At 47.2% G+C, this 25,457-nt stretch overlaps 1 protein-coding gene across 2 annotated transcripts in view; it reads left to right on the top strand.

The window, feature by feature from the left end:
• The window catches only part of LOC139374720 (F-box/WD repeat-containing protein 7-like), a 208,402-nt gene that overhangs the window by 79,215 nt on the left and 103,730 nt on the right, over positions 1-25,457 (top strand). For both annotated transcript variants that reach the window (XM_071115831.1, XM_071115830.1), the window contains exon 3: positions 7,934-8,668. In XM_071115831.1, the coding sequence (XP_070971932.1) occupies positions 8,003-8,668 (666 nt within the window). In that variant the 5' untranslated portion in view covers positions 7,934-8,002. The remainder of the gene's footprint in view (positions 1-7,933; positions 8,669-25,457) is intronic.

Raw genomic sequence — 25,457 nt, 5'->3', positions numbered from 1 at the left:
TTGTTTTTTCAATTATTTTTTACTTTAGTTTATTTGGTGAATCTTTTCTTAACTCTTCTTGAACTGCACTGTTGGTTAAGGGCTTGTAAGTACGCATTTCACGTTAAGGTCTACACTTGTTGTATTCGGCGTGTGACAAATTTAGATTTGAACTCCTTCAGCACTGTCACCTGTGGAAACCAACTGCTGTATCCAAGTTGTGTGTGTGTGTGTGTGTGACTGCGTGTCCATCATTTGTCGCTGTGGCGATCCAAACGGACACCCCATTCTGCCCCCATGGCACTCGTCAATCCAGAACAGCTGACCAGGCTGAATGGACCTTCAAGGCTTTACCCTCTTTAGCTAAGCTATGTCTGCTGTAAATCTGGGCGCTAGAGTGGACACACCACTTGGAGAAATCAACATCTGCCGCTTTCTCAGGATATATTTATTTATTTAATCAAGCATTTGCTACAGGCGTTTCTGAGAACTAAACATTATTTAGGTCACTAAGTACGATGCTTTAATATTGTCTTTTATGTTCTAGCAGGCCTAATATGCACCGTTCAGTGAGACGTGGGACTGGGGGTTGTTTTGTCAGTGATGTGGTGAGGAGACTGTCAGGTGGTCACCTCTCTGATCCCCAGAGTTGCCTAGTGACAGGTGCCCACGCCACCAGAGAGAGTATCCCCTATCCCCCACCGTCAAAGACCCTGACATCAGAGAACAGACATCGCTAGCTTAGTATTATAGAGACAGTCTGACTACTGGCCGACAACCTTCTTGTGAAGACTGCAGAGAAATAAACGTTTAATCCTCTGATGCAGTGGCTGGACCTTGACTTGCTAACCAGACAGTCTGCTATTTTACATGCTGGATGGTTATTACAATGTTGCGTTTGCAATGGAAATGTGTACATAAGAACCCCTCCCCCCTGGAGAAACACTACACACCCACGTACTCCACTTCTTAGTGCAAGCCGGGGGGCTGGCTTGGGAGATGCAGCTTTGTCTCGTCTCTCTCCCTACCTCACTTTCTCCCGCTTCCACTTAAACTCTTGAAGGTCCTGACGCCTCCGAATCAGAGGCTGTGCTCTCTCATCCACAGAGTAATAACACTGACTATGTTTTGAACTGACACCAGGGCTGGGCTGCGTAGTAACTCAGATCGGGGAGCTGAAGTGGTCACACTGCATACAGTCATGAGAAGTCCATATTCACATAGTAGCATGTAGCCCTTTACACTCGTACCCGTATACTGGTTGAAATGGCAGATTTGGACACGGATACGCGCCTAAATTGGAACGTAGTGGCGCTACAGTAGCATGCTATACATGACGTCAGAGCTCTGGCTCTGTGCTTCACCGCGCTGGATGGGATTTGACTCACAGCTGTTCTGAATTTTAGCACCGCGCACGTGACAAGAAGTTGCCCTCATCCCTCCCGCTAATTGGGCCAACGTCTGCAAATACTTTTTTGTCCGATTGAAGGAAATGCTGTAAATTACGAGGACTATATATTTTAAAAGATGAGACATTGAGGATTATAACAAATACCGCTTTGATGTCATACAAGCAAGCCAAGCAATTGTATCCAAATGTGCACTTTACATTTCCACAAAATGTCACGTCATAGTGTCAACATTTCTGATCACTGTTTGATGTACAGTTACAAGACTACTTGGCGTTCTACCCTGGGTTGTTCCGAACAGAATAAACACCTATGTTGTATTGTGAAGAACATTTAGCAACAGACCACACATCTGAATGCAAGCGACTCCGTTCTTTGCGCACCAAAATGACAATCTGCTTCTCTGAATTGCTTTGTGAAAGCCTCACACTGTAAAATCGGATTTTGTCATTTATGTAGTCATGTCGGCAATGGAACACGCTTCCAGATGTCTGCCTGACCCTGATTTGCGATTTATAATGGACCATTTTTGGATTGCATAAACAACAGTAATTGTGTGATGGCGGGGATGCAGGGCTGTGTTCCAAACGAAACTACAAGTGTGCTTGCTCTAGTTCCTCAACGGCACAGCTAGGAGAGCTCCAAAAGCCCCTTAGCGTTGAAGACCCTTTTTCTGAGTCAACTGTGCACCCTTTGGAGAGGTGTGTGGCGACTTGGAAACACCAGTTAGACCTCTCACTCAAACCCCTTGTGATTTGTTTGGTCTTGTGTTGCACGTACCTCACATTTCCCAGGAATGTTCTTATGTTACTGAATGTATCCAGGGTGTTTTTTCCGGTTTCGTTATCAACAAATCCCGCGAAATGTACAATAAATGTAAAAGGCACACAACATCGTAATGTTTGGATTTAGTCTTGTCGGGTGAGCTGCTGTTCTCACATTTTTAGTCTAATTTTTCCATGATCTTCAAACTGTTAATTTCTAATTGCTACCATGGTTATGCAAACTCTTTCCATATTTCTTCTGTAACAAACAGTTCAGTTTATCCCTATCCATAAAAACCAATTCCCTGGAGTGTCAGGGGTTAAAGATGAGACCGTCTTCCCACCAGGAGTCTGTCGAGCTAGAGCACAACCAGTGAAGAGTGGATGACGGAATGAAATGGAGGAACCCTGCCTAGATAAAGGTCATTTCCCAAGCCCTAGTGTACTGGGAAACCCTCCTTCCTGGGGGGCATTGAGGGGTTACAGGGGTGACCCCATGCTCGGATGCCTGTGTCCCCAGAGAGCTGATGGCCAGTATGGGGTGCCATTCAGGACATATTTACAGATGCAGTATGTTACTGGCCGGAGAGTGGCTCAGTTCCATTGAGAACTGTGTGAGAGCGAGGCAGGCAGGAAGGGTGGGCGAGAGAGAACAGTATTTGAGTTAGTAATATTCTCAATAGCACAAACAGTCTTAAAAGGTTTAAGCACATCTGTTCAGTCACACGGAAATAACCTCAGTGCAAGGCATGTTGGAATAGCAACATTGTCCTCCAACTGCTCCTATAAAGACGAGGGACATCGACCAATCAAGCGTCCTTCCAGGAAAAGTTAAGCACATTATGGATGCGTCCCAAATAGCACCCTGTCCCATAGAACACTATGAGCCCTGGTCAAAAGTAGTGCACTATATGGGGACTAGGGTGCCATTTAGGACTTAGTGTATTTTCCCACGGTTCCCAACAGGTGCATCGACTCCCCCCTCCACCTCCCCTAACCAGCATTTTAATAGCTTCCTCCATCAGTCCCCCAGCTGTGCTGCCCTGCTACATCCCTCCATTCAGCCCTGGATCTGCCCTGCTGCATCCCTCCATTCAGCCCTGGATCTGCCCTGCTGCATCCCTCCATTCAGCCCTGGATCTGCCCTGCTGCACCCCTCCATTAACCCCTGGATCTGCCCTGCTGCATCCCTCCATTAACCCCTGGATCTGCCCTGCTGCATCCCTCCATTAACCCCTGGATCTGCCCTGCTGCATTCCTCCATTCAGCCCTGGATCTGCCCTGCTGCACCCCTCCATTCAGCCCTGGATCTGCCCTGCTGCACCCCTCCATTCAGCCCTGGATCTGCCCTGCTGCACCCCTCCATTCAGCCCTGGATCTGCCCTGCTGCACCCCTCCATTCAGCCCTGGATCTGCCCTGCTGCACCCCTCCATTCAGCCCTGGATCTGCCCTGCTGCACCCCTCCATTCAGCCCTGGATCTGCCCTGCTGCATCCCTCCATTCAGCCCTGGATCTGCCCTGCTGCACCCCTCCATTCAGCCCTGGATCTGCCCTGCTGCACCCCTCCATTAACCCCTGGATCTGCCCTGCTGCATCCCTCCATTAACCCCTGGATCTGCCCTGCTGCATCCCTCCATTAACCCCTGGATCTGCCCTGCTGCATTCCTCCATTCAGCCCTGGATCTGCCCTGCTGCACCCCTCCATTCAGCCCTGGATCTGCCCTGCTGCACCCCTCCATTCAGCCCTGGATCTGCCCTGCGCTGGATAATCCCTCCGCTGTACTGTAATTCCTGGCCCTGTGGCTGATTTTTAGCAATGTGTTCACAGCAGGCTTTGGGGCCCAACAGATCAAAGTCAAACATGAAACGACGAACGCTTTAACCATCCTCAATTACATCAAGCAGGGGGAGGGGAAGAGTGAGAGAGAGCTTCTGTTTTTAAAGCAATATAGCAGACACTCACACCAGCCAGTGTTTCAAACTCTAACTTCCGCCCGCCTTCTGGCTGGGCCCTCTCTCTTGATTGGGTGGTCTAATTAGCACTAACATTTCACCTCCTGTTGGAGACAACATTAATCAGAGGGGTTACGCTAACGAGCAAAGCACTGGGTCGGTACGGCGGTCGGAAAACATTCTCTTACGTTAATTGGAGGTTGATTAAACGTTGCTGGAGGAGCCCCGCTGATTGTCCAAGGTTGAAGTCATCAAACGAGAAGCTGCCGCGATCATAAAACAAGCCCAAAATGGAAAATACATCTGAAGAAGGAAATAGTCATGTGTATTTGGTTAGGAAATAAACTAGCTAGAGCAGGTACTTGTGACTGATAGAAATTCCAGGTAGCCCACGCCACTACTCAGCTGTTGTTCCCTTGGGGCTCCGTACTTCCAGGTTATTGCTGTAGTAGTAAATGTGCAGCTGGATAATTGTGTTTTCTTAACTGCTGCTGAAAGGTACTTGCGTTGTGTAGGCTCCACTAGAGGCACCTGCTCAGTAAAGAATAGGTCTAACCGTAACAGTAAAGCAACAGTTGGGCATGTTTGAATGGGCCCTGCTCCCACAGAAGGGCCAGCTCTGTGCCACATTATATGCTATGGAGAGAGTCTGTCCCTCTTGTCCTGAGTGCTGCCATTTTATTCTTGTCACCTTCTACCTTGTTACACACAACCTAATGGCATCCTGTCATTACACACCACAGCTCCAAGTGTGTGTGTGTGTGTGTGTGTGTGTGTGTGTGTGTGTGCTCGCTCGCTCGCTCGCTCGCTCTCCCAGGGCCGTTGCTGGCTTACAGAATTTGTATCGACCTCCCACTGTTTCCGCTGTCTGATTAACGCTGACAAATGTTTTATTCCGTCTTAACACTGCCCTTATAACCATAGAAATATAAATACCAGAATGGTAAAAATGTAATTCCAGTTCTATGCATGTAACATCTCTGCTGCTCACCCGTTTACCTTTGACCTTTTATATGATCTCATTAGCAGCCATACAGGTTGTCTTAATGAAGCGTAGGCTGCTATCTGTCTATGGACCATTATACTGGTTCAGTATCATCGTAACCATCTTAGTCATGGTGATCATAGTGGATGAATGATCTCTGGTGTCGAAGTTATGATGAATGACGTTATGATGAATGATCCCTAGTGTCGACGTTATGATGAATGATCTCTGGTGTCGACGTTATGATGAATGACGTTATGATGAATGATCTCGGGTGTCGATGTTATGATGAATGACGTTATGATGAATGATCTCTGGTGTCGATGTTATGATGAATGACGTTATGATGAATGATCTCTGGTGTCGAAGTTATGATGAATGATCTCTGGTGTCGACGTTATGATGAATGATCTCTGGTGTCGACGTTATGATGACTGATCTTTGGTGTCGACGTTATGATGACTGATCTTTGGTGTCGACGTTATGATGACTGATCTCTGGTGTCGACGTTATGATGACTGATCTCTGGTGTCGACGTTATGATGACTGATCTCTGGTGTCGACGTTATGATGACTGATCTCTGGTGTCGACGTTATGATGTCTGATCTCTGGTGTCGACGTTATGATGAATGATCTATGACGGGGTTTCCCGAGCTCTGTCCTGGGGACTCGAAGGGGTGCACGTTTTGGTTTCTGCCCTAGCACGACAGCTGATTCAAATAACCAACTGATAATCGAGCTTTAATTTGAACCAGCTGTGTAGTGTTAGGGCAAAAACCAAAACGTGCACCCCTTAGGGTCCCCAGGAAGGAGTTTTGGAAACTCTGACCTATGGTTTTGGAAGTCTTCTCTGGTTGATTTGAATGGGATTTCAGCGGGACTCTGTACAAGTACTCCCTCTGCTGGTTCTTCAGTCAAGTACTGGAAGAGGATACCTCTTCTCAGAATGAACATCAAGGATGTTTCTGACGCTAGATTCGGATTAAAAACTATCTGTGCTCTCACATGTTGGTCACATCTATGGTTATAAGGGGCGGCAGGTACCCTAGTGGTTAGAGCGTTGGACTGGTAACCGAAAGGTTGCAAGGTCGAATCCCCGAGCTGACAAGGTTCTGCCCCTGAACAAGGCAATAATTTGTTCTTAACTGACTTGCCTAGTTAGGTAAAGGTAAAAAATAAAATAATAATAATGTTTTTGACACCCCTTATAGAACCATGTTTAGGCTGCAGATTCCTGTTCTCTTGGCTCTTTCAGTGGCTGATTCATTGCTTTGGCGTAGTGTCTGTGTCTTGTCAGTGTCCTGTCGGTGTCCTGCCAGTTTAGCCAGTTTATCAAGAGCACTGTCAGCCGTTGTCAGATTGACTCGTCCTCTGAATGGAGTTCACCTCTCCTGGGGAACAGGAGACAGAATGTGGCCGACTTCAAAAGGAGGGATGGCATGTAGGTTATGCTAGGCTATTTTCCACCAGGTGATAGATAGGTTTGGTGTGTGTGTCAGACAACCTTCCTACTGCAATCTCCTATAAGGGTGAGGGACACTGACCGTGAACTCAGTCATGCATTTCTCTAAATGCATGGCATTAAATGCATGCATTTCTCTAAATGCATGGCTCCGAGTGAACTCATTCAGGTTCAACTTTGTCTGCGTGCCTGGGCAAGGTGAATGTGTCCTGTTCTAGACTGCCACATAGACCATCACTGTGATCACCCAAGAGGCTAACGAAACAACATGGCTGGGTTGGAGCTTGTCCACTGTTCCCCTGGCCTGCACTCCTCCCTGCTCCCTCACTCCTTCTCCTCTAGCCTGCACTCCTCATCTCCCTCACTCAGTCCCTCACTCAGTCCCTCACTTGTCTTTCCAAACTCATTCTCATATTCAGGCCGTACATAATGCGCTTTCTGACACTTTCGCTTCAGAGTGAAGGTGGTGTCATGTTGGGTAACTTGGCTCCATCAGTTTCGGGTACAGAGTCCCTGTCATCTAACTAGCTAACATGGCCTTATATTCTGATATAGGCTTACACCCTCAACCTGGTCCCAGATCTGTTTGTGCTGCCAGTAGGAGTTGGCAAGACGGCACAAACAGGCCACATCATATCATGCTTGCGTGATTAACTTCTATAGTTTTGTGAATAACGGCAGGCTTCAAACAGCATGAACAAGCTGTCTGACACAAGCCTACAGTATGTTTACCAATACGAGAGTTAAATTTCTCAGCACAGTATATTTTGATTAGGCTAAAGTTTCTGGGAACCACCAGATTCACTGTCTGTAGACCAGCAGCCTCGGATGATAAACAGCTCTAAACATAACAGAGCTGGACTTTCTCATTCTGAACAACGTTCCACAGCCGCCATCCAACTCCAAACTACCCCAATGGTTAAGAACAGTAGTTGGACTGGATTCTCCCATATGGAGCCAGGAATGTTGCTGCTTTCATATCATGACAGATGGGCTGTGTTCATTGGCTGTGTCAGAGGCTAGAATACCTGTGTGTGTGTGTGTGTGTGTGTGTGTGCATCACGTTGAGGCTCGGTAGTTAGTTATTGTAGAAGTTCCATGGCCCGTGCTGTGTGATCCAAAGCCAAAGCTTTCCTCTATTGTCTCCCCACCAAAACCATTTCCTGCATTTCCCAGCACAAACGCTTTGTTTTATTTCTACCGTTATGAATAAAAGATGAAGGGGTTATTTCCACTTTATTTTGGTGAGCGTCAGCATTGCAATTGTCTGTGTGTATGAGATGGATAACTCTAATATCTCCTCTTTTCTCCCCCTCTCTGTCCCCCCCCCCCCCCCCCCCCCCTCTGTCTCTCGCCCGTTTCGTATCTCTCTCCTACAGAATGCCAAGCCCTTCTCCTCCTCAGACAGCCTAGTGAAGGTCCAGGAGGTAGCAAGCTGGCTTTTGGAAATGAACCAGGATCTGCTGTCGGGGGGCAGCAGGCGGGGCCTGGGGGGCCGGCGAGGGGGCCCGGGGGCCCAGCGAGGTAACGCCTCCTCCTCGGCCCGGACGCCCCAGGGCCAGCAGCCTGGAGAGGAGGCCGACGAGGAGGAGCACATGAACCGGGTGGTGGAGGACCAAGAACACCAGCAGTCCAGAGTCCAGCCTGCGGCCTCGGCAGGGGGGGAAGGAGTGGAAGAGCCGTGGACCTCCAGGCAGAATGGACCCCAGGGAGACGGGGAGGAGGAGGATGGAGGAGGAGTACCCAACGAGGTGAACGGAGGAGTGACTAAGGGCGGCCGGTGGATGTGGGAGGCGGAGCGACGGCAACAGGGGGGGGATGACGACGAGGAGGAGGAAGAGGAGAACAACAACAGTGGCAGCCAGCAGGGAGAGGAGGAGGAAAGGACAGAGGGAGGAGAGCGAATGGGGAGGGATGAGGAGGACGAGGAGGAGATGGACCAGGACAGTGATGACTTTGAGCATTCGGAGGAAAGTGGGAGGGAGGAGGAAGAGGAGGAGGAGGGGGAGGATGGCCTCCACTCACCCTCCCTCAGGAGTGATGCGTCTGTCCCCAACAACAACCTGGACCAGTCCTCGGGGTGCCAACACCAAAGCTCACCCATCAAGAAGAAGGTAAGACCTGACCAGTGTTCATGTTTCACAGTATACCAGAACTTACTAGATACTAGAACCTTCAAAAACGGTTCTCTACTAGAATTGTTACTTTTGTTCTTCTGTCAAATGTCTCACGCCATCTTCTGATTTGAGAGAGGATCAAGTCTGTATCAGCGCAGCCGACTTTGCCTTATCGTACCTAGTCCGCTTCCTCATTGTTAGCTCTAGCCTGGCCTGAGGAACCAGTGCACTCCCTGGGAGTCTGGGCTGCATCACCACTTATGCTGAACAGAAGTTAACACCCGTGAATATTGCAAAATGGCAACAATGTCCATAACAGGCTAGAACAAGAAGATACTGGTAGCTTCCAGCTTTGAAGGCTAAGTTTCCTTGCAAGCTTCCAGCTGATGCATACATCAGTTCACTACCCTAGTACCTTGTTGGCGATAATATGCAAACCATAACACATACTACTGCTGATTTCAAAGCTGATTGTCTCCAAAAAAATGTATTCATTCATGTAATCTCCCTCGCCTCGTGTCTCTTCCAGTCAATATTGTCTTTGCTGGAGCCACAAACTGAGTGTGAATGACATCATGGGCCTTAAAGAGACAACGCACACATTTTATAAGATATTTTTCTTCTTCTATGCAAATGTTGTTGATCAGTACAATAAAATAAGCCCCTAATGGAAGGGTAACAGATTCTTTGTCATCTGTAGCCCTGTGAAATCAGCCAAAACAATAACTCAATGTGTGCATACACCTGTATTGTGACTAGGCCAAGGCTACATCTTGATTTCCCCAATTTATCAATAGAGATTTACCATTCAAATAAATTATTACCTTTCTGTTATGTAGTTAGATTGGTAAAAACAAAGTCAAATTGATTGTATAATCCAAATCTATGTCAAATGTAATGATATTGCCTAATTAGAGAAATAAAGAAGAAAATATTGAACTCCTAAAGATCTGTCTGGATCAAGTAGCATTCTGTGAATGGCTAATAGGCCTTCTTTTTCCCCTTGGTATCATGCTGGTATCTAGTATTATGACACTGAACCTGGTGTGTGTCCTAATGTGATGGTCTTAATGTACATAGAAACAGGTACAGTATTGTGTGAATAGGATCGAAGTAAGTTATGCTCCTTGCTTTTCCACATCCCTGAGAAGGTGACGATAAGCAGCCCAGCTCGGTTTCAAAGCAGACACTTTCAGAAATGTGCAAAACCTCTAACAGCGTCTAATAATCCAGCGACCCTTGCCTCCAGGCATGACATGAGTAATTGTTGATACTGAACGTGATCCACAACACAACTCTCGTTGAGCAGTACAGTATTGCTGTATTTCTAATCCAATGGCTCCCTCTTGTGTTCAAAAGAAGTTACTACATTTTTAAATTCATGAAGTTAATCTCTTGACTGTTGAAAATGCCAATAAAAAGGCCTGCGATTTGGTCTTGAAATGCTATTTCACATACCCTCTACACTCCGCTAGCTGTACCTCATTTGTCATGCTGTATCTGTGGTCAACTTGCAATGCTACAGCAATGCATTAATGCCATATCAAGCAATTATAGCATATCGGCCTATTAAAAACTTCTAAGAGAACATTTACAGTAGTCTGTAATAGGTACTATGAGAAGGTCTACAACCCTCAACTCAACTCTGGACCTCTGAGCCAGTCCCACTGCGTTTTTTTTCCTTTTTTCATTTGTTCCCCTCGAATCAGACTGATTTTAGACCTTGGACATCAGGTGGGTGCAATGAATTCTCAGGTAGAACAGAAAACCAGCAGGCTCTGAACCTCCGTACGGTAAGAGTTGAATACAGCTGATCTTCATAGACAGAATGTCTAGTAATTCCATTTCTATTTCTATACTCTACAATGCATAGGTCAAACAGGGAGAATGTCATGTGCTGATTGACATATAGCAGTAGCTGGCAACCTTTCTTGGGTTGCATGCCTGACCCGTGTCTGTGACATTCCTTTTTGGTAGAAGCAGCAAAGGTGCTGACTTCAAGAAGCCTTACCTTCTATTTTGAGGATCCATAAGTGAAGATTGAGTGTCTTGAAGGATTGTTCTGTCGTTGTTGAGCTTTACTTCTACTCTAATTTCATATCAGGTTATGGGTCGTCAAATCAACTGAGGTTGTTGACTCAAATAATGTTTCTGATTGCCAAAATCCTGACATATCTTAAGTCTTACAATGAGGCCCTTTTATCTACTTCCCATAGTCGGATGAACTCGTGTCATTTATGTGTCTGTCCAGTGTGAGGGAAGTTGGCGGTAGTTTTGCGAGCCAATGCTAAATAGCGTCAGCGTTTTGACGAAGCCTATGGGTGGCTACCAGCGTTCTCTGGAGAAGTAGATCAGGATATTGGCAATGAGGCCCTTACGTATCCATTTAAGCAGGCCTGTAGTACTTCAAGTCCAGCTCAGTCAGTTGAGAGACTGGAGCATTCAACAAGGACCCAGCTCAGTCTGTTGAGAGACTGGAGCATTCACCAAGGACCCAGCTCAGTGCTTGGCCGCCCACCTACTCTAGTGTGTCCTCGTCGAACCACATCTTGCTGTCTGTCTTGGCAACACGATCGACACAGTGCTGTGTTGGACTGACAGGTCATCCATTCCCCGCTGCTCTTCTCAAATCACCCAGGAAACCCGTGAAGGGAAATGTATTCCACTGCCCTCGGAAATCACTCTTTAATTAGTCCGGTGAAATAATGAACTGCAGTAAAGTGACACTCGGCCCACCTGGTAGCCTTGGACCCGGGGTAGCCCTCCGCTACAAGGACAGAGCCTCCCCTGAAAGACGAGGAGACCAGGCAGCAGACCATTTTATTGGACTAGATTTATCACTCCAGAGAAGGACGAATATGTGTCATCTACCCCCCCCCCCCCCCCCCCCCCCCCCTGTTTTGTCCTCGGGCACGTGTCAAGTGGGCTGGAGCTTAGTTTGGAGCTCGCTGTGCCTCCCCCGGGCTGTGCCTCCCCCGGGCAGCCCCGGGCCTCGTCCCGTAGGCCAACGTTCTGGAACGCTGCAGATGGAAGTTAATACCATGAATAGAGCAGACATGATTCCTTATTCTGCAAGTCAATAGAGGCATGTTTGTTTGTGGACCGTAACCTAGGCTCGGCCGCGTGGTGCGTCCCTTCAAGCAGTCCTGGAGTGTGTCTCGTTGTGCCGAGCCATGTGGCTCTGTTCACCTTTCACACGTGTGCCACATGTTGGTTTTTTTGCCATACCAACCCACCCCCTTCTCTCCTGTGAGCGTGATCGAGCTGTAGCAGTCAACCACCTTGGCGAGATGGAGAGAGAGAAGGGGGAGGGAGAGCTACTGTAGCAGCGAATCCATTCACATCCGAGCGCGCCACAAGCGGGGGAGCTGTGACAGTAACACTTGTCAACAACAGGGAAGTGGCCCGTCTGTCTCACTGTTACTGAACAGCTCTAGAACTAACTGCTCCTCATCCTCCAGTCCAGCCTGACCAGTTGTCTCTCCTCCTGCAATGGGTAATCGCACCATGAAGAAGGTGGCGCTGCTACTGGTGAGCATGTGTGGAGTTGTTACTGCTGTGTGTGTGTGTGTGTGTGTGTGTTTCTCTAGGTTGGTTTTCTCGAGACGGCTGGTTGTGCTTGGCTTATACACAGCTAACATTGTCCTGAAATACTTTGACCTAACTGTCGATCTCGATTGTGTGTGGTGGGTACCGGCGCGCCAGCTGACACTGATGTCTTACGAGGCTCGGAGCAGCGGCCTCACAGGACCGCTAACGGCTGCAGTCTCTTCATCCTGGAAGGTTACACATTTCAATATCAGTGATGTAATGGTCTGTAACGGAGTGACCTGCTGTCTGAAGTATTTGTATATTGATGTGGAGATGTTGTGGTCGGCTATGTTTCTCTTCTCATGCAATTATCTCCACAAGTGTCAAGCGTTTTCAATTTGCTTCGTGTGTGTCGGACTGTCTGGTGTTGCTGCCTGTGCTGACTTTGCGACAAGACACAAGTTCAACTGCTGCCGGACCTCGAGGAAAGCTAATGTCCAGCTGGGGATTCAGATTGCTCTGCAATTGACCTTGATTCAGTTTCATCTCTTAATAGAGTATTTGTTATTTCTCGTTATGCGTTACAGTTGGAGACTTTCTTAGAACACGTAAACTCCAACATGTGTTTTTAGACAGTCCGTCTTTATGAAGAGGGAGGTTGGGAGAAATAGAACTGGAGAACAGCACATCTGCTCTGAATTCCCCCATAGTGGCCAGCCCAGAAGCTCTGGTCAGGGCTAAGTTCAACCCACCACATGCTCCCTACTTCCATCCTCCTTAGTTATTGTTTTGAAAGAAAAGACATCTCTTCACGGGTGAAGGAGACTAAACGCAAAGGCCCAGAATTCCCACGGACCCACGACTGTCCGTGAGCTATTGACTTCTGTCTCTGTCACATCACGACCCCAAAGTCATGCCCCCCCCCGGTTTTCACCACGTTATTGTCAAATGGCCTGCAAACACCAGCAATCAGTTAAATAAAGGTTAGATAAAAAGTTACTGTACAAGAGCCTAGGCTGTGATAATGGACATAGTTTTGAGTAGATGTCAGACGATGCCCTGGTTATCTAGATTAGCTCTGCCCCCGCAGGCATTGTCTATGATTAGATATAGGACATCAGTTTATAGCAGTGGTTCTCAACTGGTTTTGCCTCGGAACCCAAATTGCACAAGGTTGTCTCTGTCGCGACCCAATGGTAGTATCGCAAAAAAGAATCCCAAATACAACCTGGAAACTATTTTGAATGCTATATTAGTAGTAAATGTAGCAGTTATATGGCGAGGGAACAACGTTCCCTCCTCTTTCATTGTCAGTAATTAAATGAGGCCCATATTCTTGATGAAGAATGTTAATTAACTCACTGGCTTGAGACCACAAAATCAACCAACACAGCGCTGCTAATAGTTCTATATTCAAAATATTATGATTGAAGAAAAATTGTTAAACGATTAAATAATTAAATGTAAGTTCATTATAATTTCTACAAACCTAATACCTGGTTCAAGTCGTTTCAGTTCAGACTGGAGTATTTCTTTTTTGCTCAGACACCCGCGAACACACTCAAAACCTCCCACCAGTTGAGAATCGCTGGTTTTTAGTACCAAGAAAGAGTTAATCACAGATTAAACTTTGATTCTTAGTTCCAATATGTATTCCGGGGGAACGATCTGAGTCTAAACCTAGTTGATAATACCAGTGTTTTTATAGTGTGTTGAGACGAGTGTCTTTCTCTGGCTCACTGTTTGTTGAGATGTCCTTGGCATGCGGATCCTGAAGTATGGCTTAGTGGGACGACGAGAATGCTCTTTCATTGTCGAGAATATGCCATCAGAATTTAAATCTCCAGAAGCCAAACAGCTAGAGAAAATAAATATTTAATGTAGAAAATAAGCTGTTGGAGTTCTCTGACCGAGAGCTCTTGTTTTAGAATTCATGACAACCAGTTGGGTATTTTAGACTGGCAATATCTCTTAGTGCCTCTGGTGATCAAGCCCCCCCCCCCCCCCCCCCCGTCCCCGTCCCCCCAACAGAGTGTATTCAGTCCTTTTGGAGTGTGTCTGAGATACATTTTCACAGCTGGAGACTCGGTCTGTTTGTAATAAGGAGGAACTGAACAGGGTCAAATATCCTATATTCAGGGGATAGGAGAAGTGCTTTTAAACAAGCCTATGTGCATGTTAGCGGTGTGTGGACTAAATAAGTCTGTGCTATGTCATATGCTATACTAATATAGCCCGTGTTTCCAATCGTGGTGTGGTGGTCAATGGTGTATGTGATTGAGCAGAGATGGCAAACTGTGAGAGGTTCAAGTGTTGCTCCCAACATCAGTCCTGAATGTAGAAACAGCCTTGATTGCAGTGCATCTTTAGGCTTTATGGGCTTTGCTATTGGAATACGAGTGTTTTGACTCACGGTGGGATGGACGTATGTGTGATACAGTAAACGCTGTGAGAGGTGTGGAAGTGCTGGAACCAACACGGGGCTGGTATGTAGAAACGGCCCTGTGTTAAAGTCTAAGTAGGCTGCTGCCTGTGTGGAGGAATGTGTCAGTAAGCAGTTCTGGCTGGCATGCCTTGAGAAGGGGACAGATGGGGGCTTGTGGCTCTCTGAACTACATGGCCTGGGTTAGGAGAGGTTCCTGAATTAGACCCTCTCTTCCTCCTCTTACTCTCCATCACTCTCAACCTGACTGCCTGCCAAGTTCCTCTGCTGCTACACACACACACACACACACACACACACACACACACACACACAGACACACACACACACACACACACAGAGTCAGAGACAGAAAGCACTCTCCCAGTGGGGTCATGTTTCCCACAAGGTACAGTGAACTCTGGGATTTAACCTCCGCTCCATGACTACTCACATGCTGTGCATTAATGACCTCTAACTAAACCTGTAACTAACCTGCTTGTAGCGCTCTGATCAACTTCATTTTTATTCTCTACAACAGATGCCTTTCTGTTCCAAGCAATGAAAGAGGCATGCCATCAAACAGTATTACAACGTGATGATTCATGAATGCCGTAGTGAATGTGTCGGGGTTAGATATGGCTGCTGTCCGTTTGGCCGCTGTCGTGCAGTTTGTCTACTGTGTGTATATATAAAGGACAGGGTTAGTTCATTGCAATAGGCTTAACGTAAACTAGCATCGGTCAGACTGTGGTAGATGGCTTATGATGTCATAAAACTATCCTCCTTGTTATTTAGTTGTTTTCTAAACCTTTAGTCTCAACACCACATCACAGATGATTTATGTGGAATATGCATATGCACGTCCCTCCTCTGGGATTCCCCATTAGCCCTGACAATAAATCCCCCATAAACCATCTGGGGTGGTGGATTAGACAGAACAGGAGATTAGGCTTCCATGGTGACTGAGCCGCCTTGTGACTGCCTGCCTGCCGGTGTGTGTGTACCCTTTAACTGCCCTAATCTCTGTGTGTGTGTGTTGGGGGGGGGGGGGGGGGGTGTGTGTGTGTGTGAACAATTGGAACCCACTGTTGGTGATCTCAATGACACACCTCTGTGTTCTGGCATAGAGAGGGAGGGGGCCAGCCTGGGTCTGTAGAGGGGGGCCAGGCTGCGTCGGCCTTGCTGCCTGGCTTGCAAATGTCTTAATTTTTATGTGGATGAGGTGTGTAGGCCTATGTACAGACATCACATAGACCGCTACTGTGTGTGTGTCTCGCCACACATGCCACCAGCATTGTTCAGCCCCATTTTGGACCTGGATCCTCTCCAGACAATGCCCCAGGGGCAGTCAAGGCCAAGGCCCTTCTGGGGGAGGGAGGCCTTTTTATATGCCTGTCTGACAGCCAGGGGTCAGCCCAGATGTACTAGGTACTAGGTACAGCGCCCCTGTGATGAATAGAGGCAGCAGGTAACCTAGTGGTTAGTGTGTTGGGCCAGTAATTGAAAGGTTGCTGGATCGAATCACTAAGCTGACTAGGTTAAAATCTGTTGTTCTGCCCCTGAACAAGGCAGTTAACCCACTGTTCCCCGGTAGGCTGTCATTGTAAATAAGAATTTGTTCTTAACTGACTTGCCTAGTTAAATAAAGGTTCAATTGAAAAGAAAAGAAAACGGGATGTCCATGTTTCAAATCACTTTTTATTTGTCACATGCGTCGAATAAAACAATAGACCGTACCTTACGTGAAACGCTTACTTACAAGCCCTTAACCAACAATATCGGCGAAATAAACCCCCCAAACGTTTCACAATAAAATAACAATAATGAAGCTATATACAGGGGGTGTGAATGGAGTGATGTTCGGCCCTCCTTTTCCTGTAGTCCACAATCATCTCCTTCGTCTTGCTCATGTTGAGGGAGAGGTTGTTGTCCTGGCACCTCACTGCCAGGTCTCTGACCTCCTCCCTATAGGCTGTTTTTTTCCTTTTGTCCTGGTGGGAAAGGGCAGTATTGAGATGGCGTCATCTGAGGTTCTGTTGGAGTGGGTCTAGGGTTTCTGGGATGATGGTGTTGATGTGAGCCATGTCCAGCCTTTCAAAGCTACGGGGTGGTAGTCATTTAGGCAGGTTACTTTTGCTTTCTTGGGTACAGGGACTATGGTGGTCTGCTTGAAACATGTAGGTATTAAGGACTCGGTCTGGGAGAGGTTGAAAATGTCAGTGAAGACACTTGCCAGTTGCTTTGCGCATGCTCGGAGTACACGTCCTGTTAATCCGTCTGGCCCCGCGGCTTTGTGAATGTTGACCTGTTTAAAGGGTCTTGCTTACATTGGCTACGGAAAGCCGCTGTTCCTCTAGAACAGCTGGTGCCCTCATGCATGCTTCAGTGTTGCTTGCCTCGTAGCGATTATAAAAGTCATTCATCCTGTCTGGCAGGCTCGCGTCACTGGGCTGCTCGCGGCTGGGTTTCCCTTTTGTAGTCTGCAATAGTTTGCAAGCCCTGCCACATTTGATGAGCGTCAGAGCCGGTGTAGTACGATTTGATCTTAATCCTGTATTGATGCTTTGCCTGTTTGATGGTTCGTCTGAGGGCATAGCGGGACTTCTTATAAGGGTCCAGATTAGTGTCCCGCCCCTTGAAAGCGGCAGCTCTAGTCTTTTAGATTGGTGCGGATGTTGCCTGTAATCCATGGCTTCTGGTTGAGATATGTACGTACGGTCACTGTGGACGACGTCATCGACGCACGTATTGATGAAGCCGGTGACTGATGTTGTGCACTCCTCAATGCCATTGGATGAATCCCGGAACATATTCCAGTCTGTGCTAGTAAAACAGACATTTAGTGTAGCATCCACATCATCTGACCACTTTTTTATTGAGCGAGTCATTTGTACTTCCTTTTTCTTGTTTTTGCTTGTAAGCAGGAATCAGGAGGATAGAATTATGGTCAGATTTTCCAAATGGAGAATGAGAGAGAGCATCTCTGTGTGTGGAGTAAAGGTGGTCTAGAGTTTAAAAATATATTATTTTTTTTAACCTCTGGTTCCACATGTGACATGCTGGTAGGAATGAGTTAAGTTGGCCTGCATTAAATTCCCTGACCACTAGGAGCGCTTCTGAATCAGCATTTTCTTGTTTGCTTATGGCCTTATACAGCTCTTTGAGTGCGGTCCTAGTGCCAGCATCAGTTTATGGTGGTAAATAGACAGCTACAAAAAAAATATAGGTGAGATTTCTCTTAGTGTGGTCTACATCTTATCATGAGGTACTCGATCTCAGGCGAGCAATACCTTGAGACTACCTTAATTTTAGGCATCATGCACCAGCTGTTATTGACAAATAGACACAGATCCCCACCCCTCGTCTTACCGGACATAGCTGTTCTGCCCTGCCGATGCACGGAAAACCCAGCCAACTGTATATTATCTGTGTTGTCGTTCAGCCACGACTCGGTTGAAAAATAAGATTTTACATTTTTGAAAATCCTGTCGGTAGGATAGTCTCAACGGCCCTCATCTAGTTTATTCTCCAGTGATTGCACGGCAGCCGATAGAACGGATACTGGAGTCGGGTTACCCACTCGCCGACAAAATCTCACAAGGCACCCTAATCTCCACCCCCCCCTATATTTCCTTATTTTCTTCATGCAAGTGATGGGAATTTGGGCCTTGTCTGGGAGCAACGTTACATCCTTAAGTACTGATATGTGGTCCTGTGCCACTCAGTTCGTAAGAGCATGGTGCTGGAAACACATGCTAATACTAAATGTATGACCTCGCTGTACTGTGAATAGATCATAATCTTCATCAAATTCATTTGTGATTTTCACTCGAGACTCAATATAACGATTTACTTATACTTAGACTTGTTAAAGGTACATTGTACGAATTATCCTCTCGAACCCGAAGCCTGTTATTTACTTGCTAGACCTAATGATAGGCTTAATGGGAGACAAGTTTTCCACTAAGCTTTCTAGATACACTAACTTTATTTATCATCCCACAGTTAGAATCCTATTAAAATTGAAGCGGGTAAACCATTTCAGTAATTAACAGATTGCGTAAGAAGGAATGCCCATAGGATTCCATCAACCTACTAAGTCTAACAATGTTTGTTTACATGACGCTGTGTTCTTAATTACCGACTAATGAGCGTTGTTTTTTTTAAAGACAATTTTTCTTGTTCTAATTATATTTATCTCACTTGCTTGTTTATTGTTCAGGGGATTTTTGTTTAAAGCAGTTAACACTCTAACCCCTCAGTTTGTCAACAGAGAAGTTGATCCTTTCTTCCTCGTAAATAGCCATCCTGCTGCTTTCAAAAAAAAAAAATTGGCTTGACGGTTAAAAGAAACCTCTTAAAAATTCAACTGAAGGAATTCCAGATGACTGTTTGGGGAATAAATTGAATTGGAGTTTGATCATCAAACAACTACCCAAGTGTCTCTTGATGTGGTGCTCTGCTCTGGTGAATCTTAACGCAAACTTGTCCTCTTTGAATTAAAGCACAACCCTGACATGATCAACACTGCCAGCTTGGGATGGTTAGTCTACTCTTAGTGTTGTTGCTAGATGGTTTTTTGAATGAAAACTAAAGTGTTTTTTCTGCTAGTCAGTCCATGGGGCAGAGCAGGGCAGATGTCCGTTGTAGCATGGTCTGTGCTGCAGGACCCAGATAAGGACTAGAGCAGGACCAAATGGGAGGCAGGAGTACATGTCTGTGACATGGCACCGCTACTGTGTGACTGGACCATTGAGTCATTGACCCTGGCTCTATGGGATTAAAGGCCTTTTGGATCCAGGCCAATAACACAAAACAGCAAAGCATAACAGGCTGTGACAATTCAGTGTTACCTTACAGCACTTTTCTGGATCATGGTCAATAACACGGCCATGCCTACTCTGCTAATACAAACAAACAGGCCTTAGCGGTTGCGACTATTGCCCTTCGGCACAGAAATCTGGTCGCACAGTACATTCAATAACACAGGCAGCCATGTCCACCCATGATACAACCCGAGACATGATACAACCCGAGACATGATACAACACGAGAGACATGATACAACCCGAGACATGATACAACAGTTGAGTGTTGCCTTACGACGCGGCGGATATCTGGTTGTGCGCCCGTGGCCCCTGCTGTGTTAGTCTCTCTGTGTGTCTCCGGTGCGACAGAGGAGAGAGATTTCCCCTATAAATCAATGGAGGAACTCTGAGTGCAGCAGAGGAAGCAACGCTGTTGGCGTAACCCTGCTGCTCCACCACACTGTGACTGGCATCTGTTCTGCAGTGTGAGTAGCAATGCTACCTGCTATGCAAACACTTAAAGGCACAGTCTCTTTCTGTATCCTCATGGATTACTCTAGTTTTTTGTTGGTTCTGCGGCAGATGGAATAAGAAGGGCTCTCAAGTTCTGATAAGCAGCGCTCGCATTAGCAGAATAATTAAGAGTCCGGATGGATTCGAGTCGTTTGATCGTTTAAGTGGCTTAAAAGGCCCTATAATGAAAAGTTATTGCGAATTGAATTTGTTCTTTTCATAACATTGAGACGTTGAGTAAAAAAACGATCAATGTTTACTGTGTTGCTAGGCTACCGTTTGGACTTTGTGTAGAAACCTACTCTAACTTCCTCCATCCTCTTAACCATGACTCAAAATAAAGCCCACTTGATCATAGAAATCAAGTCTGGTGGCTTCAATCAATTGGAACATCCGACAGTGAATTGCTCCCCATCGCTGTTCTCTATAGTCGCCCCCTGGTTCTCTGGAGGGGGGCTGGGTCATATTCCTGTCTGCTCCCCAGGTGAGGGGAGGCCAGCCTGGGTTGAGACCAGCAGAGTTGTCCCTCCTCCCTCTGCCCCATCTGTTGGTTGTACTGTGCTGTCCCGAGCCCAGAGCAGGCACTTCACAGACATGGTGTTTGAATATTTGATACCGGCCTAATTAACTATGCCCTTTTACTGGAGACGATGCACTGCTATTCTCCTGAGCCGGGCCCCTGCCAGCTTCAAGGCTACGCAGCCAAGGTTGTTGTTTTGCTGTCAAGGAGCTGGTTGAAGCTCTTCCGTCTCCTGGTTGGAGCTCTGCGTCTCCTGGTTGGAGCTCTGCGTCTCCTGGTTGGAGCTCTGCGTCGCCTGGTTGGAGCTCTGCGTCGCCTGGTTGGAGCTCTGCGTCGCCTGGTTGGAGCTCTGCGTCGCCTGGTTGGAGCTCTGCGTCGCCTGGTTGGAGCTCTGCGTCGCCTGGTTGGAGCTCTGCGTCGCCTGGTTGGAGCTCTGCGTCGCCTGGTTGGAGCTCTGCGCGCGTCCTTCAAACAAAATAGCCTCCACACCCCTACTCTACTGATTCTACGGACAGTAATGTAGCCTACTCAAAAGCATCCACACACCCATCAGGGAACCGTCCCAGCTGTCTCTGGAATGCCAGCTTGTTGATCCAAGCCTGCTAGGAATAGAGGATCAGAGGAAAAACCTGTTTGTTTTTGGTCTCCCATTTTCAGTGTTTAATAAACTCAATGGGTCTAATTCATTAAAGTTTCTACCTCAACCTCCGAACTTTAGAAAATGACATTTGTGCGTCTCATTAATGAGACGTCACTCTGAAGTGTTTTAAATGGAGGGGGCTGTTCAACTGCTGTCCATAGGAACCTTGTTTGTAGCTTTAGTCTAAGTCTGAAAATAAGAGCATGAAAAATGTTTCAGACAGTTATACTTTGGAGTTGAAAGTTTGTTCAATTAAATCCAGACAATATTATTTGGCTTACTAGTCGACGACTAGAGTGATGTAGCATTGACTTGGTGTGATAAACACTGGTTGTCGGTATTTAGAGTTCACCCATAACTTAGCCTTCTCTCTGGAGAGTTAATGAGCAGTCTATCCCTCATGGAAGCTGAATGCTCACACCATTTTAAACTCTGTTATTCTGTATGCAATGGAGCTCTGTGTTCAAATGCTCGTTTATGGACGTATTTTTGGCAGTAAATTATGTTTTTGGGGAGAACTGGAACCGTGTTAGGCTAAATACTAATGCTTTTCCTGTTTGTTTGATCTAACAAAGCAGGCCAGCTCTAGCCAGGCCTGAGGAGAATGTCAATGCTGATTGCCTCGTCCATCACTCCTACGCTATGGATAGCAACAAGATGGCACCTGGGTCCTCCTGTGTGTGATTTGCCTCCGGCTGCAGCCTGGATATCCAGCTAAAAGTGCTAGCCCTAGATAGATGGCATCGTTTTGTCGGAGTTGCAACAACTCATTGCGTCGAGTCATTCTCAATCGACCATCCCTCCATCTCGTCCTCCCTTTTTATCTCTCCTAGTTCTCCCCAACAGGTTGCCAGGTAACAGGGCCAACACAGCCTCCACGGGGGTGTTCAGGTACTCTCAGAACATTACATTGCTTAAAGAGCAATTAATTAGCCACTTTTCACCTCCGGTTCATTGTCTCCAGCACCAAACCAGTGTCTACATAATGTGAAGACCGAGCCTTTCTATGACGGGTGGTTAAAAACGAAAACAGGTCCTAAAACAATGCTTCTCTTTCACAGGGTAGGATTAAAAGTACAAGACAGTTGATCTTAAAAGATAGTTTCTAGCCCATGGGAGGGTATGAAAATCACTGTTTTTAAACTTTTGATGTCATCGGGTACCTCAGGAGTAAATGTCAGTTGGCTTTTCATAGCCGAGCATTCAGACTCGGAGAGAGTCCGAGAGGGAGTTGAAAACAGCAGGTCCGGGACAAGGTAGCATTTTCGGTGAACAGGTCAGGGTTCCATGGCCTCAGCTTTGTGTTGGTAGTGTAGCAGTAGTGACATTGACTAGTTCCACAGTATGCTCTTATCGATCTGTGCTTTGCTACAGTGCTTTTGTAAAACTAGGGGACTTATGAAGTCTGAACAAAATGGGGCCCTTTTCTCTCTCTTTCTATCCCGCTCTCCCTCCCTTTCCTGTCATGTGTCTCTTTGGGCCACCTCATTACAGGAGACTCGGTGGGCTCCATGTTATGCTCTGTGGAGACAGGTTGGAGTTGGTCTGCCATCTCCAGGACAGGGCTGCACTCTGCCGCAGCTCAGCCATTGCTTTCCTCCTTGACCTTGGGGGAGACATTAGTGTGTCACCCTGTCCTGCCGTCGTCGAGGCCGGTCCTGCCGCCACACTGACTGCTTTATTGGCCCAGGCCACAGGAACACTCTGCTTGTCTGTACTTGCGAGTTTTAGACACTTCAGCCCACGCGCTTACTCACAAGTCTGCCTGCTTGCAAACAGACGTCTGCGAGCGTGTGAGCTGAAGTCCATTTTAGCATCCAATCATATTGGTAAATGTCAAGGGATATGCATACGGCGGTACAGGAAATGAATAATTGTACCCCTGAACAGCTCTGTAAACTCAGGTCTGTCTGACTTCTGCGACGGAGGTGGCTCTGCTATGTCCTCCCTCTATCCCACCTGTTATGTGGAATTAACTCTGAGAAGCCAGCCTGTCATGGTGTAGGTGGTGTTTTCCCACACGCCGGCTGCCCGTCAGAGACGAGACCCGGCAGAGCTGAGCCGCAAAAGGTCACGTGCACCCGTCCGCCCACGCCAAGGCAAATGCAGCTGAACTCCCGTCCAACTCTCCTGCTGCTGGCACCGCTGTGCCTCAGCCATCGCCGACGCAATCTCACGCTAGCTCTCATGGAAACCTGGCCGGCCTGGACACATGGAGATGGCGGACAATCTCCTGCCGCCTCACGTTAATTGAACCCATCATCAGAGGGCATTGTGAGCTAGCTACAACGTGCAATAATAACGGAGGTTGAATTTTTGCACGTCACTGACTAGACTTGAATCATTGGACCTAGCTTGTTTGTTGCACACCACTGTATCTGGACCCCTACTGTGGTGTGGGAGGGATGATTGGCTATGGCACCAGGTCTCTATGACAACGGCCCTGGCTGCCGATGGCTGTGTGGTCTGTAGGTGACAGGCAGCCTGCTCCATGTCTCCCTCCCTCCCACACTGGTTGGATGTTTTAATAAATATCCTGACCCTGGTAACTGTTGCTATGCGACTCTCATGATTCCACCCTAGTGCCAGTCCATTTCATCCAAACCCCGCAAGACTCCCCTTTAGAGGGCGTCTCAGGGAAAGAGTGACTGAGGATCAAGCTTCCTGTGAAGAAATCTCCCTAAGATGGTATTACACGGCCACGAAGCATTTCACTGCACCTGATTTAACATCTGTTTTAACATCTGTTAATCTGTGTACGCCACAAATAAACTTGGATTTCAATGTAGCCTGAAAAAAACACAGCATAGAAAACTGCTCAGAATCCTGATGCAGTTCCAACAATGTCCACCAGAGGGAGGCGGTGCTCTATAGGCTCAGACTGTCTGCTGCAGCTGTGCCGCCCAGAGCAGCATCCCAGGCTTCACACACAAATCGTCTGTTTCTCATCTGCTACCCGCTGTCACTGGACAGCCTCATTCAGCCGTGTGTGTGTGTGTGTGTGTATGGGCCCACCCTGTCAGCTCCTCTGGGGTAGCGTCAGAGCCTCAGACACAGAGCCACTCTGGTGCACAATGATGGAGGTACTGGGAGAGGTCGGCTGTGTGGATACGATGAGGGTCAAAGGCTGGGGACTTGATGAGAGCCTGGATGAATTCTACTGTCTGGTGCAGGCCTACAGTAGATTTGTTTATTTCACTGACAACCTCTTCATTAAAGAGGAAGCATGAACTCAATCCCAACTTTTAAATGACCTCCTCTCAAACACTGTGGTGAATGCAAAGTTACTCATTAAATTGGCGGAAAACACACACACACACACACACACACACACACACACACCTCCTACTCTGGGCCACCGTAGTTGTGGCAGCTCGTAGGCAGACTCCAGACACAACATGTCGAGAGGTAGAGTGGAGCCAAACAGTTGGGATCACTGAGTAACACGGATAAACGTTTGGCTCAATGACCACACTGCCCCGCGCACACGTCCCCTCGTCCCTAACTCCCTCAACCATTTCCATCTCTACGCAAATTGACTGTGGCATTTCCCCTGCCGCCTGCCTCACCCCTGTAGCAGCAGAGCCTCGGTTGCTCGCCACCCGGCTTGACTGACAAGCCACAGCTTTATGACACTCGCCACCCGGGATTAGGTTGGAATGTCTCTCTGTTGACAACTGTCTGGCCCCAGGCCTCTGCGTCAGGATGGAGCATTGGGGCAATTATTAGGCACCAGTGGCAAAGCCACTGTGCCCTTATTTTAGGGGGCGCCCGCCTCGTTGAGCACTGCGTTTTTAGAACACTCATCCTAACTTTCCATTGTACATTATGGCCATTCAGGATTATGAGATAGATAGGCATGCATATGCATTTATATATATATATATATATATATATCTGTGTGCCCTGGCCAAGCCAATTTGTCATTTTGTTTGGCCCTGGAGAAATGTGTTTTAAGGACTATTTCTCACACAAGCCGCCCTAGACATTAAAGATTAATGGCTGCTTGCAATTTTTATGATTTTCAGCTAGTTATTCTTCTCTCAAATGAGCTTTCTATTGCGCTTTTAGTATGTGTGTGTGTGTGTGTGTGTGTGTGTATACTGAGTGTGGGAGAGAAGGTCTGGATTCCTATTGGAAAGACTGGAGGCAGGTTTAAACCACTTGACAGAGCTGACACGTTGCTGCTCCCAGGCCAGTAGTGCAACAGGAAGCTCTGCCACTCGTCTTCATTCTGCTAAATAGCTGTTGGCTTTTTGACTTACCTCCATGGACGTTTTCAGATTTTGAAGCAATACAATGTCTAGCAATTAGGATATGGAAATGGGCCTGTGCCTCTGCAGAGCTGA

Source organism: Oncorhynchus clarkii, chromosome 19 (assembly GCF_045791955.1).
Source record: "Oncorhynchus clarkii lewisi isolate Uvic-CL-2024 chromosome 19, UVic_Ocla_1.0, whole genome shotgun sequence".
In the NCBI taxonomy this organism is placed as follows: domain Eukaryota; kingdom Metazoa; phylum Chordata; class Actinopteri; order Salmoniformes; family Salmonidae; genus Oncorhynchus; species Oncorhynchus clarkii.
Note: the sequence above shows the minus strand (reverse complement) of the source record. Positions and strands in the feature narration are given on the sequence as shown.